Source organism: Thermobia domestica, chromosome 10, assembly GCF_964235325.1.
Source record: "Thermobia domestica chromosome 10, izTheDome1.hap1.1, whole genome shotgun sequence".
NCBI classification, from domain to species: Eukaryota; Metazoa; Arthropoda; class Insecta; order Zygentoma; family Lepismatidae; genus Thermobia; species Thermobia domestica.
The window spans coordinates 161,006,267-161,022,111 of record NC_137463.1 but is presented as its reverse complement, the minus strand read 5'-3'; the positions used below and the strand labels follow the sequence as shown (position 1 = coordinate 161,022,111).

Here is a 15,845-nt window from a genome sequence, read left to right as displayed (position 1 = left end):
TCATTGTCCTATCTTTAGTTTAAGTATCTAACTAAACTATTGAGGTAGCGAAACGATGGAAAAATTTAAATAAACTTATACGAAAAATAACCCGACTTCAAAAACGTCCTGTAAAGTGAAAAATTAAATATTATATATATATATATATATATTTAAGAAACAATATTAACCGACTTCTACAAAAGCACTTAACAGCAGAAAATAATAACACTATAAAACAGCAAATAATAATAAAGTGATTAAAACCAAAATATAATTCAATACTTTGCTTTCGAGTTTGTGCCAAGCCAAACTAATAAAATTACCATGCAAACTAATTTTATATTAGTTACTAATTTTATAAGTCAATGATTCGCTTAATAATAAAGAATTATTTTCTGGTTTCAAGCATCTTATTATTTGGTGCTTTATAGCGCTTTTTTTTTTTTTTTTTTTTTTGGCTTTAGCACTTTTGTTGAACTCAGTTAATATTGTTTTTTCAAAAATAAAAATATCATACATTATCAACAGGTAGATTTCAAAACTTTATTTATTAGAATCTTGAGGATTCATACCCGAAAGCAAGGATACTGATATTGTAAAGTACACTTACATACCTTAAACTGTTTCTTTGCTACTCTTTGCAAGCTTTCTTGGATACCGGCCTTCGCTCTTTGGATGGCGGCATCGTTCTCATCCACAAGTGTTACGTCATGTCCCGTTTGTGCTGCTACCTGTAAAAAAGTATTGTACTAGTGTAATCATGTAACTTTTCTCATTTATTTTTATTATATTGTATTTTTCAGTTTTATGCTCTAGAACTTATCCTTTAGGCTAAAGGAGAGTATGAGAAATGAATGATGATATAAAAGGAGATCCATGCCATGAGGAAGATTCAAACCACGACAGACAGGTCTTACAGCTTTTGCTTTTAGTCGCTCGCCCATGCCTCCCGGCTTATGCTATTCCTTCTCAATAAAGATCATGTGCGAAATTGCAATAATAATAATAATAATAATAATAATAATAATAATAATAATAATAATAATAATAATAATAATAATAATAATTGTAAAAAATTGCGCTCGTTTTAAAAATTCCCAATAAAATCGTAAAGATCTCGTGACAATGACGTGCTATCGAATACAAATTTTACATTATTAGCGAGTTTTACTTTTTATTTTTTAAAATTGTCACCTTTACTTTATGTGTTTTATTTTAGTCAGTGCTCAAGGGCACCCATCAGGGGGGCAAAACGGGGCGTTCACCCCCCCCTAAGAGGAAATTGTACTTGGAAATATCAAAAGCCCAATAGAATTTTTACATTAGTTACAGCAAAATTTGAAACTATATTTGAAACGTCGCTTATGTTTGCCCCCCTCCCTTGGAAACCACAACAAGGGCGCCCTATCTAATCTCGATTTCGGGAGGATTCTAAAGGTCTAGAAGAAGACTATATTCATCAATTACATTATTTTCAAAATTTGAGGTTACAATTCTAGAATTTTGGGATGGGAGGATAACCTCCCTTAGCATGTCTTGATAACACTGATTTTAATGACTAGCAAATGACCCCCATATGATATTGTGGTCAATATTTTGCGTTTCTACTTCTGCATCTTCCATATAGAACGTATCTGAACTCGAAGTCTTGCAAGAAATCCGAACACCTTAATAAGAATCTTACTGAACCAACTTCACCCGTTTTTTCTTTCAGTCTAAGTCAGGTATAAAAAATACTAAAACATGTGTCTAATTGTTTAAAATCGAACATCCAAACACCAAACTTCATGTCGCAAACCTTTAAAAGGTTAAGAGAGACTAGCATCTTATTATACAGAGTGATCACAAAGTCCCGTTACTCCATGTACGACAGAAGTATTAATGAATTGTTTCTTATTGTTGCAGGTGCTCATGTACATCTAAATCATGGCTGATGAGTTCACTTACACCATGAAGAAACAGATTGTAACGAGCACTTGGGCTCACGAACGACCCCATACAGGAAATTCAATGAGAGACATTATGCATGATTTCACTGTAAGGTTTCAGAAATCTTCCCTTCCAAAACCAACAATTAATTTTACGGTGGGGGAAAAAGCTCTTTGCAACGGTTGCATAAAAGATAAGCCCCGCTCACGACGACCACCGACATGACTGGAAACTTGTGTAGAGGCTGCAGCATATGTCGAATGTTCGCCACGAGAAAGTCCATTCGTAAGCTGTCTCAGGAATTGGATGTTCCATACTCGACATTACAAAAACATATAGCGAAGGATTTGCCGTTAAAGGCACTTAAATCTTCGTTTATAAACGAATTGAGTGATAGTGACATGCAAAAACGTCAACAGGCTTGTGGGCGAATGCTCGATGTCCTTACCCTGTTCCTTCAAGGGGAAAGTATTTTTCTCAGACAGAAACAACTATAACTGGTCATGCTGTGCACAGTATAGGAAACGAAAGCCATTTCTGTTCCAATTGCAGATTTTTGGTCCCTTTATCCTCTATTAATTTCACTATGTTTTATAAAAGTTGGCGAGATTTAATTTTTTAAGAAATTTTCGCGGAAAAAGTCTGTTATTACAAGAATCAGGTTAATTCTCTACCTTGCTCTTGACTGATTTCAACCCCACGGACTTTAACTCCATGCAGTGGGGAGATTGGAAAGCCTAAAAGAAAATATAAGCAATATTTCATCAAAATCGAGTTAATTTCAACCAAGAAATTTTCTTCGTTTATATAAGGAAACTTACTTCCTTTTACCAGCTTATATCAGACCGATTTGAATCGCAACCAAAGAATGCATGCTCATGTTCAACTTGAAGATTACATGCTCAAGAAAGTATACACAATAATGTGTCGAAACTGAGTACCCCAAAATTGCTTTGCTTGTATAGGCGAAAGGTGAATTCCTTATTCTTGACAGATTGCACCAAACTTTAATCAATATTGTTATTTCGGAAAATTGAAAGAAGGCTTATATCGAGTTTCATTAAAATCGGAAGGGTTTTACGAGAGTTATTGTAGAACAGACAGACTAATCAGCAGACAGAGGCCGATGGAAAGAGATAATACAAATGCCGGTTTAGTCAAATGGTAGAAGCTCGCTCAAATATATTTAGTATCAGATGTAAGTTTATTTCTATATTTTATTAATGCAAGAAAAATCTAGAACAACTATAAATCAAAAAAAAAGAGAAAAAAGAAAAAGAAAAGAAAAGAAAGAAAAGAAAAGAAAACAAATCAAAAACCGTAATACTGCTTTTTATGGTTATTTTTTCGACGAAAAAATAAAAGAATAAAACCAGAGGTAAAAGTATATCTGAAAAGGTAGGGGACGCATGACGTCAAAACTTCCCCCGTGCCTATCTTTGCCAATTATATTTTTTTAGAAAGCGGGGGGACATCACAGATAGTTTCTCGAAGTGGGGGACGACGTCCCCTCGCGTTGCCCCGTGCTTTTACCCCTGAATAAAACTATGATCTTAGTGAAGGTACGATCACGAATTGACAGATTACCAGGTAACAACGCTAACCAATAGACCACTTATCCAACTATATTAAATTTTGTCCTTGCATTAAATTTTTCTATTGAAGTGATTTTTAAAGAATAATGTTTAAATTCATCACTGCTGGAATTTTATAAAAGTCTTCCACTCACACAGTTTGATCAGTTGCATAAATTTGCTCGTAACAATTTTACCACTTTCGGAACTACTTGTGTGAAAAAAAAAATCTCCAAAATAAAATATACAAAAAACATTTTCAGATCCAAGTTAACTGATGAGAAATTGAAGTCGCTGCTGATAATTTCCACTTGATCCACAGCTGAAAATAATTGTCAGTGGAAAGTTATAGCTACTTAAATATCATTAATCATAATTATAATGTTTGATTTCATTATATGGATTATCTGTGTATTACTTCTTGTAAGTTATTAGGATTAATCTCACATTTTTAATTACAACTAAAATGTTCAATTTCGTTATTATGTCAGTTGTGTTCCTTAATTGATCATATAAAAATATCTGATTAGTTTGTATGATTTACTTAGTAATAAATTTTACAATTTAATCAAAGGAAACTGTGGCGGGATGGATTGGTGGAGCTCGCAGACCGTAGTTTGGGGACCCCTGTTTTTACGTGATCCAATTTCCATTTAAAAAAAAAAAAAAAGTTATTTCGATTTAATATGGCGGATCAAAAGAAGGTTACGAATCGGAATTACAGTCAAACATAGAGCCCATATCCCGATGCAAAATTGTGAACTTGGATTGGACAATATCTGCTCTGTTTCGGAGAAGAAAGGGTGTCCTAGGACTTTTGACTCATCTTGTAGTTTTAAGTTCAGCAGATAAAGTTGAATGATCTTCAAAAGTGCGAAGGTCAGTCGCATCCAATGTAAGGGTATAAGTGTTACGTCAATTATATACTAACTTTTATCAATTGAACTAAATTCCTACCAACAGAAATTCTTATCTACATATTTACGATGATACGATAACATTTCATAACTTACCTAATGTAATATTGCTGATAAGAAACTGCAAACAGTATACAATAGTGTGAGGGAATGTTAATTTAAAGAAAGACAAATGAGTTTCGTTTCACAGTGTGAAAGTATGGTAGACTTCCAAATTACAGGAACTCAATATTCAAACATCAAGTAGTACATCTATAACTACTAGTTGCTAATAAGATCAAAGATAGAACCTGTTCCTCGGACGCTGAATCCATCTTAAAAAGCTATTATTCGCTTTACTGTTTCCGTTTTATGGGAATAAATGTTGAAACCGGAAATCGTTAATTTGAACCACTTCGAGATTGAATAATGGTTAAGGAAGAAGATAGAACCTACTTTTGGGAAGCTAAATCGATTGCAAAAAAACTTCATCTCGACATCTCTTACTTTTCTTGCTCTGCGGAAATCAGTATACAAACCGGAAGTAGTAGTAAATTCTAACCACTTCTAGTTTTGGTAGAGTATTGTGGGTTGTGGTGCTATGTTCTCTCGACACCCTAAATCGATTGCAAAAAGCACCTTGTCGCTATACGAGTAGATTACCATTTTTGTTCTATTTTGATAAACGTTGAAACCGGAAATCATTAATTTGACGCTTCCGCTTTGAACAGAAGGTTAACGGAAAGGACGGAACCAATTCTTGGAACGCTGAATTAATTTGCAAGAACCGCATCTTGATACTTCTTAGCGTTTTTGTTCTATGAAAACCAGTATTAGAACTGGAAGTAATAGTAAATTTCAACCACTTCCGGTTTTATTAGAGTGTTACAGGTTACGAAGATATGTTCTCCTGAGATACTGAATCGATTGCAGAAAACCGATTACCACTATCAATTACCTACCATTTTTGTTTTATAGCGATAAGTCTTAAAACTGGAAGTGGTTTTTTTGAACCATTTCGGTTTGAATAGAGGGTTAATGAAGAAGATGGTATCGATTCTTAGAACTAAATCGATTGAAAAAAAAAGCATCTCGATATCTCTTGTCGATTTTGCTTTGCGTAAATCTATTGAAACCAGAATTAATATTAAATTTCAACCATTTCCAGTTTTGGTAGAGTGTTCGGAATGATCATGGTACGACCTTGGCGTTGAATCGTTTTCAGAAAACCGCTTCTCGCTATCTATTACTGTTTTTGTTCTATGAGGATAAAAGTTGAGATCGGAATGACTAATACGAACTACTTCTAGTCTGAATACGAGTTATTGTAGGAGATGGAATCTATTCCTTGGGTGCTGAATCAATTAGACCTACAAAAAACTGCACCTCGGTATCTCTTACCATTTTTGCTCTGATGCCTGGCGACCGACAGACACGGACGGACAAAGCCGTTCTAAAGACTTCCGACAGTTATCCATAGCATAGTTGGGAGGTCTAAAAAATGCAGGTCCTCACAATACAGCAGAATATACTACCAAAAGATTAGATGTTGGATGTGATTTTTTGATAGGAGGCCATAGTTACGAAAAGATGGTTGATGAGAGCACGGTGGCTCATTTGTACACTGCTCACTTCTGATAAAGGGTTGTCTGCTGGGAGGTTATAGAAAGTGACACTACTATCAAAAGTTTGAAAAAAAAATTATCACAGTAACTCATATGCAATTAGTACTGTATTTCATGCGTAATTAATGGGTCAACTAATCATTAAAAGTATTCATAATCTTACATAGTTTAATAATTATGGCTGCTAATGAAACCTCTATGTCGAGACACTCCATTTATGTCGTCTCACGCTACCTCCTCCCTCACCCTATATTCATTGACGGGGAAGGATCCCGAGAACTTTTACATGAAGTAAGAAAAACATCAGGCTATAAATTTTGTAGGTAAATTTACAAAACAAGAAAACTTTCGAAACGAGACGAGGAAAATTGTTCGGGAACCCAGACGAGACGAGACATTTTAAAAATTTACGAGATAAGACGAAAAAACCTTATTTCTTGTTTTGTCTCGCTGTACTAAATATTATACAGTAAACTGGATTATTCAGTTGCAAAAAGGAGAGAAAATTTTTCTTATGAAATTATCGTTTACAACAACGAGACTATTACTATTTAAGACTATAACTACTACTACAACACGAGTTACTAGTGAAAAAATGTAATCAAATGTACAATAATCCAGAGCGGATCCAGGGGGGACGATCACCCCCCCAGAAGAGGAAACTTTCTTATTTTATATATAAATAAAACCCATCCGAGAGTTTGGAGCTCTTAAAAGTAGCTCTAAGTAGCAGTATTACAACCCACCGTCCCCCTCCCCCCAGAAGTCGGTCCTTGATCCGACCCTACACTAATCACAATTTTGCTCGTATATGTACAAAGAAACAATAAGGATTTGTAAGGTACGAGGGCTTCGACTCAAGTTCTGCTGATTATTTCACTTATCTGCAACATAAGTCAATGAACAATAGTTACCGGTATCAGGAAAAAAACAGAAATTTGAAAAAGAACGGTTTTTTATTGAAAAAACTTCACAGAAAAAAAGTTTTTTTTACAACACTATTCGACACTAATATCGGTCATTTTCGATCATTTTAATATATCTTCCCTTCCCCTCCCTTAAGTTGCGGTATGACGAAAATCATCCCTGGCTCGAACCTCATCTATGCTGAAAATTCTAGGATGGTTTAGGAGTTTCTAAGTCACAAACATAGTCACTTTCATTTTTACTTATATAGATCAGTTCCTGAAAACAGTAATTTTTTATAATAATCGATTATTTTTCCTAAAGTCTTTAATTTTATCAATTACATTACATGTTAACTTTCACATATCACGACAATTCACAATGCATAGTAGGAAAAATTATTTTATTTTTAATCAATTAATTTTTAGACTAATTTTAATCCTTATTTATTCTGACATTAATTTTTAGTTTAATCAATTATTCTTTCACAGCCTTAATTTTTAATTGTAATCAGTTAAATTTCGTTAATTTTTCCAGCTCTGGTTGAAACCCAATCTGAGTCCACACGAAGACTGTTAAATTCGTGGTGGTAGAGCGTTCTCCTCTGTAGCGTGGGTCCCTGGTTCGATCCCAGCTCACAGCAAGTGGGCTTTGTAGTGGACAAACACTGTATTTGTGAGTTTTCTCGGTGTTCTTCCGTTTCTTCCAATTTTATTCATTCCACCATTGCATTCGTTTCTCATCATCACCGTCTTATTTAGCCTAGCCGGTATAAACGTGGGACGTAAAACTGAAAGATTTCATTTCATTTCATTTGTTAAAAGGGTTCCGGTAAATATTGTTTTCCAACTAAATCACTGTCTATCTTGCTCTTTAGTAAAATAACAATCTCCTAAGCTTCAACAAAGTCCAAGGTTGCCCGGTTTTTCATTATTTGCTTCGTAATGATTCGAAGGTTAAGACTCTGGACAAAGTTTGCTCCTTGAAATTTCCTTTACACTTTTCATAGTTCTGTGCAGAATGAGATTATGAGAAATTGAACCTTCATCCTAGCTGTAAAAAAATCACTTGAGATACGGAGTTCCGTAAAGTTTCTTCGGAAAACAATGACATCGCATATTTCATAGGCCCTAATATTACACAAACAAACAAGATATATGTACAAACTCAGGTATGTAGAAAATATAAAGTGAAATAATTTATTTTAAATCACTAGAAATCTCAATATATACGTATTATGAATGCATATGTGCTGAAAACTATTCTAGTTAATATTATTTACAATAATCGCAATTTCAATTTCATATGTAATCTGCGTTCTAAGCAATGTGCTTTCCACATTTCATTTAGTAAATAAAAAACTAGTATTTCATTAATGTCAATTTGAACAAATTTGAAAACAATGTTTAATGCAGACACATTTCAGTGTTATCCACCTTGAGATGTGTCTACATTAAACATGATTATCGGATTTCTTCAAATGGGTCCCTCTGAATTAATATTACCCTTCTGGAAAATCGAAAAGTACGTATGATGCATTTCCCTCAACTGAAGCAACTTTATTAAATCGTTTTGAAATAAGTAACATGATAATTCTAAATTACTTCGTTAATATTTACATGGAGGGTAAAGCGCACAGATTTTACCACTTAACGTAAATGTCAATTGAAAGGGAGGTTGAATAATATGTTTTACGAGTACCGGTATACGAAGTTATTATTGGTGACGAAATCATGTTAAAACGTATAATGTGAAACCAACATGCTTTCCTTTCTTTTTCATCATTGATTTGAGTTATGATGATACGGTTAAGTCTGAAGGAGAGGCAGGGGCTCATTCAGAAATTTCTTGAGCTTGAGGCGCAGTTCAGGGAATACATATACCCAATATATGTGTGTTTGTGTGTATGTATTGTGTCGGTGGGATGTGCTTCTAACACGGGAGGGTCCCACAACTTATCGCTAAAATCTTATTGCCGCATATCACATCTGATAGAGCATCACGAGAAATGAACATAAGCAAAATTTAAGGTGCTATGGACCAGAAGGATAGGACCTACGTGGTTTAAAAATTTGAATATCCAAAATAATTATATCATGGAATTATGTACGTTTATAGTAAATATCTTGAAAACCGTTGAAGCAATCAAAACAAAAGTCGCACAACGTAATGAGAACAAAATGCCCTATAGAAAACCACAAACAGTGTTGCCATAGGTGAAGCAGTGTTGGCAACTCAGCATAAAAATATTTTATTTGAAATAGCAACATATACAAGTGTGTACTAATTTAAAATGCACTATTATCACTAAACATAACAGTGAAGTGTAGTGGTACAGTATTGCACACTATTGGAGCTACAAATTCTGAAAACGTACAATAGAGAAGTCTGATATTTTGCAACAAAGGGTAATAAAGGAACGCACTAGAAACAAGTGAGGATTTTGCATTATACTTCTGTAGTCCCGATGAATAAGCAGACAACTCGCGAAAATGAAACGATACACGTAAAGAAAGAAACAAGTGTTTTCTAATTCTGTAATCTGGTTCTCGATTATCTTATCAATATTTGGAAGAGTAATTTCTTGGTTTCTGTCTTTCGTGTTAAGTGACATATTCTTTTACTTCCTCTCCTACATACCATATGATTATGTTTATACACTGTAATATTACCATACTCAGATTGGAAATATAATTATTTTATTACTAACTCATTTCGTTTTTAGTCGGCCAGGATAGCCGTGTGGGCTAGAAGGCTAGACAACCGACATATTGGACATCGCGGGTTCCAATCCCGCCTCGGGCATGTTTTTGTTGTACTTTTCATCTTACATTTTATTGTAATCTTTCTCTTTCTTAGTGATTCGGATCCCACTTTACAATCCTGTATAGTTTTGGAGCTGATACAGGACGTAAAAATGGCATCACTCAATTTCGTTTTTCAAATGCATCAATATTTTGTGACACTGCTGACATTTTGTTATGTTATATTATCTGTGTTATGAATTTGAACTAAATTCATAGTTTGAGACCCAAATTCCTTTATCATCTGTTGTCACATATCAGACTTCTCCATTGTACATTTTTAGCACACGTACTCCAATTGTGTGCAATACTGTACCTCTACACTTCACTGTTATGTTTAGTGATAATAGTGCATTTTAAATCCGTGAACACTTGTATATGGTGCTATTTCAAGCAAAATATTTTTATGGTGAGTTCACTTTAAACGTACGTAATTCCATAATATGATTTTTTGGATATTCAAATTTTGAAGCCTGTTGAGAGTCTGGTGGTGCAGTTCGTTTTTAGGTAATACCAAGGAAGATGTTGGGAGTGAAAAGTGCTAAAGGTTAGTATATAGATAGTGTAAACAAAAGAAAAGCGTAATTAGGTTTAGAAAATAAAAAGGGTAACTAGGTGATTGTTTATATGTGTAATTGAGTTGATGTCTGAGATGAGCCAGAAGTGGCTGAAGTGGTAATTAGGTTTGTTATAAACCATAGTGGCTGTAGTTGTTTGTATGTTCAGGAGGTATTATAGCCTAATGTGGCTATTGATATTTCAAGTGTATTGTATAGCAGATGTGGCTTACATTACTTAAATGGTTTTCAGAATACAGGAAGGTTCCTGTTTAGTGGATGTAGTGGTATAAGTGAAGTAAAGATAGATCGGGAAAGAAAGTGGTATAGTCATTCATTTGTAAATCCTACTAGTTTAAGAAGTTAATTAAAGTAAATACCTTTGCACTAACTAATTTTTGATGACCTAACAAATGGCGCAGTCGGTAGGGTCGGAAAGTAGCGACATTTTTGGCTGTCATAGGGGGTCCAGCTTATGAAGAGTTGAGAAATTTGTGCACGCCAAGTAAACCAGCACAAAAATCGTATGAAGAATTAAAACAGCTTATGCTAACGCATTATGGAGTTAAAACTAACGAAATAGCTGAGAGGTTCAAGTTCCATCAATTGACAACCTAACAAAGCCCAGTAGATCTTATCCTTCTGGTCCATAGCACCTTAAATTTTGCTCATTTTCATTTCTCATGATGCTCTATTAGATGTGCTATGTGGCAATACGATTTTAGCGGCAACTTGTGGGACTCTCCTGTGTAAGTTCAACTTGGGATATCAAATTTTAAGTACCGGGATCCCATACGTCTGATATTTCTGTGGGGGTCAAGGCCTCCTCCGAAAAAAAATATTACCGTAGAAGCGCAGGAAGAAGTGAACCGAAGCAAATGAAATTATGGGTAGATATTGTATATGTAAAATGTGGCAATTCGTGTTTACCAATTGTCCCCATCCGATTTGCTTCGAATAAACAGGAAATAACTCGACACGTGTTTTTGTTTATGCGGAAAAACACTGTAAGGTTTAAAGGCGGTCCCCGAAATACAGGACAGTGGGGCAAGATGGTGAACGGGGCAAGTTAACGAATCAATCACATCTGCTAGCATGTGTATGATTTCAGGCTGGAAACTTATTCAACAGTTGACAACCTTGAGGCTTCACTTTGAGATGGTAGTTTTAGAAATACGGAGATTGAGTCTTGTACAGCAGATAAGAATATTATATATATATATATATATATATATATATATATATATATATATATATATACAGGGTGGGCCATTTTAATTAATCCATGGAAATATCTGAAAAATGATAAAACATAGAACAAATGTTTGAAGTACACGTTATATATTGCTAAGGAGGAAAACCATTTCCGCCAAAAGTACCCCTCACCACCCCCCGGAAATGGGGGTAACTGGGGGTAACTTTGAAATGTCAAATGGGAACATGGGTCGAGTAATACCTCGTTCGAAAGGTCTTGGAAAACTAAGTAACGCTGTACTAAAATTTGTTTCATATGGAGCACCAGTTTCAAAATGGCCGCCATGATATAGTTCGGAAACTCCAGTAGCCGTAGTATGAAAACCATGGGAGGTAAATGAATGGAACAAAATTTCAATACGTAAATATCATAGGGCATATCGAATGGTGTGCTCCCTGTACCAGTGGCCTCCCTAAAGGTGTCTTGGGGGCCAACTTCAAGATTTCAAATAGTAACATGAGTCGTTCGATAAATCTTGCAAAATCAAACATCTTGCAGGAGAAAACAATTGAGGTGAAATGGCAGTGTTCTCAAAAGGCCGCCGAAACATAGTATCAGTGTCAGAGAAAAGGTTTAGTACCCGTAGTATGAAAACGATTGGAGATAAATCAACAGAAGAAAAACTGGAGTAGGTAACTGACGTAAGGCACATCGAGAGGTGTTGTCGTGGTGACTTCACTGAAAGGTCTCCGGGGCCAACTTGAAAATTTCAAATAGCAACTTGAAGCGAGTAACATCATGTTACATAGACAAATGAATATCAAACAGCTTCTGTAAGAATATTTTCGACATGAGACACCGTTTTCAAAATGATCGCCAAGACATGGTGAATGTGTCTAAGAAAACGTCTAGTGCCCATAGTATGAATACGGGTAGAGATAAATGAAAATAACGAAAATTAAATAGGAAAACCACGGAGGCGTTCCAAGGCTCGAGAATGATACAACAGAGATAAAAATGTTAGAGTAAAATTGCCATAATGTATAGAGAGATATCCAAGTCCTGCAAAATAATCTTGTTCTGTGCTCTGTATGTGAGTGGGGTGGAAAGTAACAGTGAAAGTTCAAATGAGAACTCTACTTTAATTCGCAAATTAAGGCTACCTTACAAATAGGTATGGTATGGTTGAAACATTTGTTTGTAAGGATGACGCTGTAGTGACTAAAAAAAGGTGAAATTTTATTTGAATGGTAACGCATATCTGTATGGCTAAGTATGATTTGATGCGAAAACAGAAGGAACGTTATACGAAAGAAGTTTTCGAATAATGCAGTTGCTGGAACTTACAAACGTGTGAATTTGCTAATCTCCGTCGCCACAGAAACTTTTATGCAATGCGTGCTGGTTATTCGAAAAGCATTTCGGGGATATACGTACACACTGTTTCGTCCCTCAAGCTCACAATATGACATGAGTGCTAATAGTTAATCAAAATGTAACTGTGGCCAAGGGCGCCCATGTTGTGGTTTCCAAGGGAGGCAAGAAAAAGCGACATTTCAAATATAGTTTCAAATTTTGCTGTAGCTATTCTAAAAATTCTATTGAGTTTTCGATATTCCGAAGCACAATTTCTTCTAGGGAGGCGAGAGCCCCCCTTGCCCCCCTTATGGGCGCCCTTGACTGTGGCCATCCGCATTAACTGAGTGCACTAATTCTCTATCCCTGAAGTCTGCCTTCCAAACAGCATTGGGTAGGTCAAGCGTACGTCCGAACCGTTGTCCGGTCGGACATTGAAATTTTGAAGTTAGCTCACAAGATCCCTTCAGGGAAGCCGCTGGAATCGCAGGGGTCACATCATTCGATATGCCCTATGATATTTACGTATTGAAATTTTGTTTCATTCATTTACCTCCCATGGTTTTCATACTACGGCTACTGGAGTTTCCGAACTATATCATGGCGGCCATTTTGAAACTGGTGCTCCATATAAAAAAAATTTGGTACAGCGTTACTTAGTTTTCCAAGACCTTTCGAACGAGGTATTACTCGACCCATGTTCCCATTTGACATTTCAAAGTTACCTCCCGTTACCCCCATTTCCGGGGGTGAGGAGGGGTACTTTTGGCGGAAATTGTTTTCCCCCTTAGCAATATATAACGTGTACTTCAAACATTTGTTCTATGTTTTATCATTTTTCAGATATTTCCGTGGATTAATTAAAATGGCCCACCCTGTATATATATATATATATATATATATATATATATATATATATATATATATATATATATATATATATATATATATATATATATATATATATATATATTGCAGTTTATTTTTCAGAGAAGTAAAAATGTTTCTACATAGTATTTAGATACTTGTAGAATTCATTACTTGGAATAGTGCACGAACTCGCTGTTTATCGAAGTACTTACTGACAGAGTTTTACAACAGAATAGCCCTTTGTCAGGCACGTAGCCAGGATTTCGTGAAGGAGGGAAGGGGGGTCCGTGACATGAAATAAAGTGGTAATCACAACAGGGGCTTGATAATTCTAAACTATTTTATTGGAACATATATTGGTTCGTTCAGCCAGGATTTCGTAACGGGGGGAGGGGATGACATGAAATTCTGAATGCCCAGGAGATTGATCAATGTAAACTACTTTACTATCAACATATATTGGTTTGTTAGGACAATAAAATGAGGATATATTGGTAGGTATTTTAATTACAAACTATGAGAAATCTCGAGTAAAATAATAGGTCTAATAATAAAAAACACGTGCTGAAAAAGATTTTTACAATATTTACATCCTTCCTCTATTCATTCTAATATAAATTTTCCTTTCATTATGACCCCAACTATTATAAAAAGTACATACTCAATAATGTCTTGTAAAATATTTTACAATATCTGCGTTCCTTTCTCTGTTGAATCAAATGTTAACAGAACTTTCTTTCCATATATTTTTTTTGTTTTTATTATTCCGTCAACTAGTGTTCAATGACAGATTAAAGGAGCAGTAGAAAATTGTTTCTGAGATAACATGTTTGACACTGCAAGGATGCGATGACGAAAATTTATGATAAGAAATGTCCACGTTGTTACACAACGGTACTATACTTTCGGAAGCTTGAAATCTCCCTTGAAATACCCCTGGCTAGTAGAAGAAATTATGAGAATTCCGTAACTCTTCTATAAATTCTGAGAATTCCGTAACTCTTCTATAAATTCTGAGAATTCCGTAACTTTTCTAGAAATTTCAAAGTCCCTGACTCTTCCAGGATATCTCGCTCACCTCGCCACCATGTATTTCAAGTAATACAAATCTCCCCATAAGAAAGAGTAACCAAAAGCTTCCTGATTTTTTTTTAAATTTTTAACGCGATCCTTCTTTTTTTAATTTCATTTTTCATTCTTATTTTTTTTCATTTCTGGTCTCGAAGGGGGGGGGGTCCGGACCCCTTCCCCTTGGCTACGTGCCTGCCTTTGAGAGCATGACTATTTTCAAAAAATGGCGTTGCGGGGCAAGTTGACTGAAGCCTGAGAGGTTCAAGTTGGCGATTCGTCAACTTGTTGCACTCGCTTTAACCAAGCCTTTGCTTAGAAGAAATTATTTATCCCACTATTGATGTGTACGAAATAAAATAATAGTGTATTTTTTCATTTTGTTTGCACAGTGTAGTAAATTTAGTTCAAATTCCACAGTCATATTATGTAAGCTGTTGTTCTGTTCTCATCTGTAGGATTTTTATTTATTTATGTGGGCTTTAGTTATAAAAATTATTTTAATTTCTCGATTCCAGTTTACGTTCTTAAAGAAAACGGTAAGAAATTAGAAACGGAAAACCGAAAGAGGAATGCATGGTTCATGGGACCATGAAACATTAAAAATACTTTGAATGCTGTTAACAGTGGTCTTTCAATCAATGCAGCCGCAGAAGAATATGAAGTAACGGAAGCTACGCTGTGAAGATATTATAAGATGAAAAATCAGGTAAGTTTTCAATATGTGCAGTGTTTCATACGGTATATTAAAAAAGAAAGAAAAAAGTTTGTTACTTCCTTGTCAGTTGAAAAACTGGTACTCTATCTAACCCATAAGCAGAATGAAATTATATCGATTATAGGCATATACAACCCGTTCTGCCTAAAGATAAAATCATTTAAAATATTTTCTACAAAGTGCTAGACGGCCTTTAGGCAGAACGAGAAGACACCGGAGAAATATACTAAGTATTTTAATGAAATTTAGCTAGGGACATACATTTTACCCGAGATAATAGGCCTATTACACATTTTCGTGTTCATTACAAATCATTTTTTCCTGTTCAATATTTGCCCACGTAGTAACAGTATATTTTATTAACA

At 35.0% G+C, this 15,845-nt stretch overlaps 1 protein-coding gene and 1 long non-coding RNA gene across 2 annotated transcripts in view; one reads left to right on the top strand and one right to left on the bottom strand.

Annotated features, from left to right (window-relative positions):
• LOC145662796 (hydroxyacyl-coenzyme A dehydrogenase, mitochondrial-like) overlaps positions 1-15,845 on the bottom strand; it is a 35,127-nt gene that overhangs the window by 17,761 nt on the left and 1,521 nt on the right. Inside the window, exon 2 of the mRNA XM_081728684.1 lies at positions 597-713. Within this exon, the coding sequence (XP_081584810.1) occupies positions 597-713 (117 nt within the window). The remainder of the gene's footprint in view (positions 1-596; positions 714-15,845) is intronic.
• The window catches only part of LOC145662797 (uncharacterized), a 91,183-nt gene continuing 85,675 nt past the window's right edge, over positions 10,338-15,845 (top strand). The window contains exons 1-2 of the long non-coding RNA XR_014127106.1: positions 10,338-10,399; positions 15,281-15,471. This is a non-coding gene — a long non-coding RNA (uncharacterized LOC145662797). The remainder of the gene's footprint in view (positions 10,400-15,280; positions 15,472-15,845) is intronic.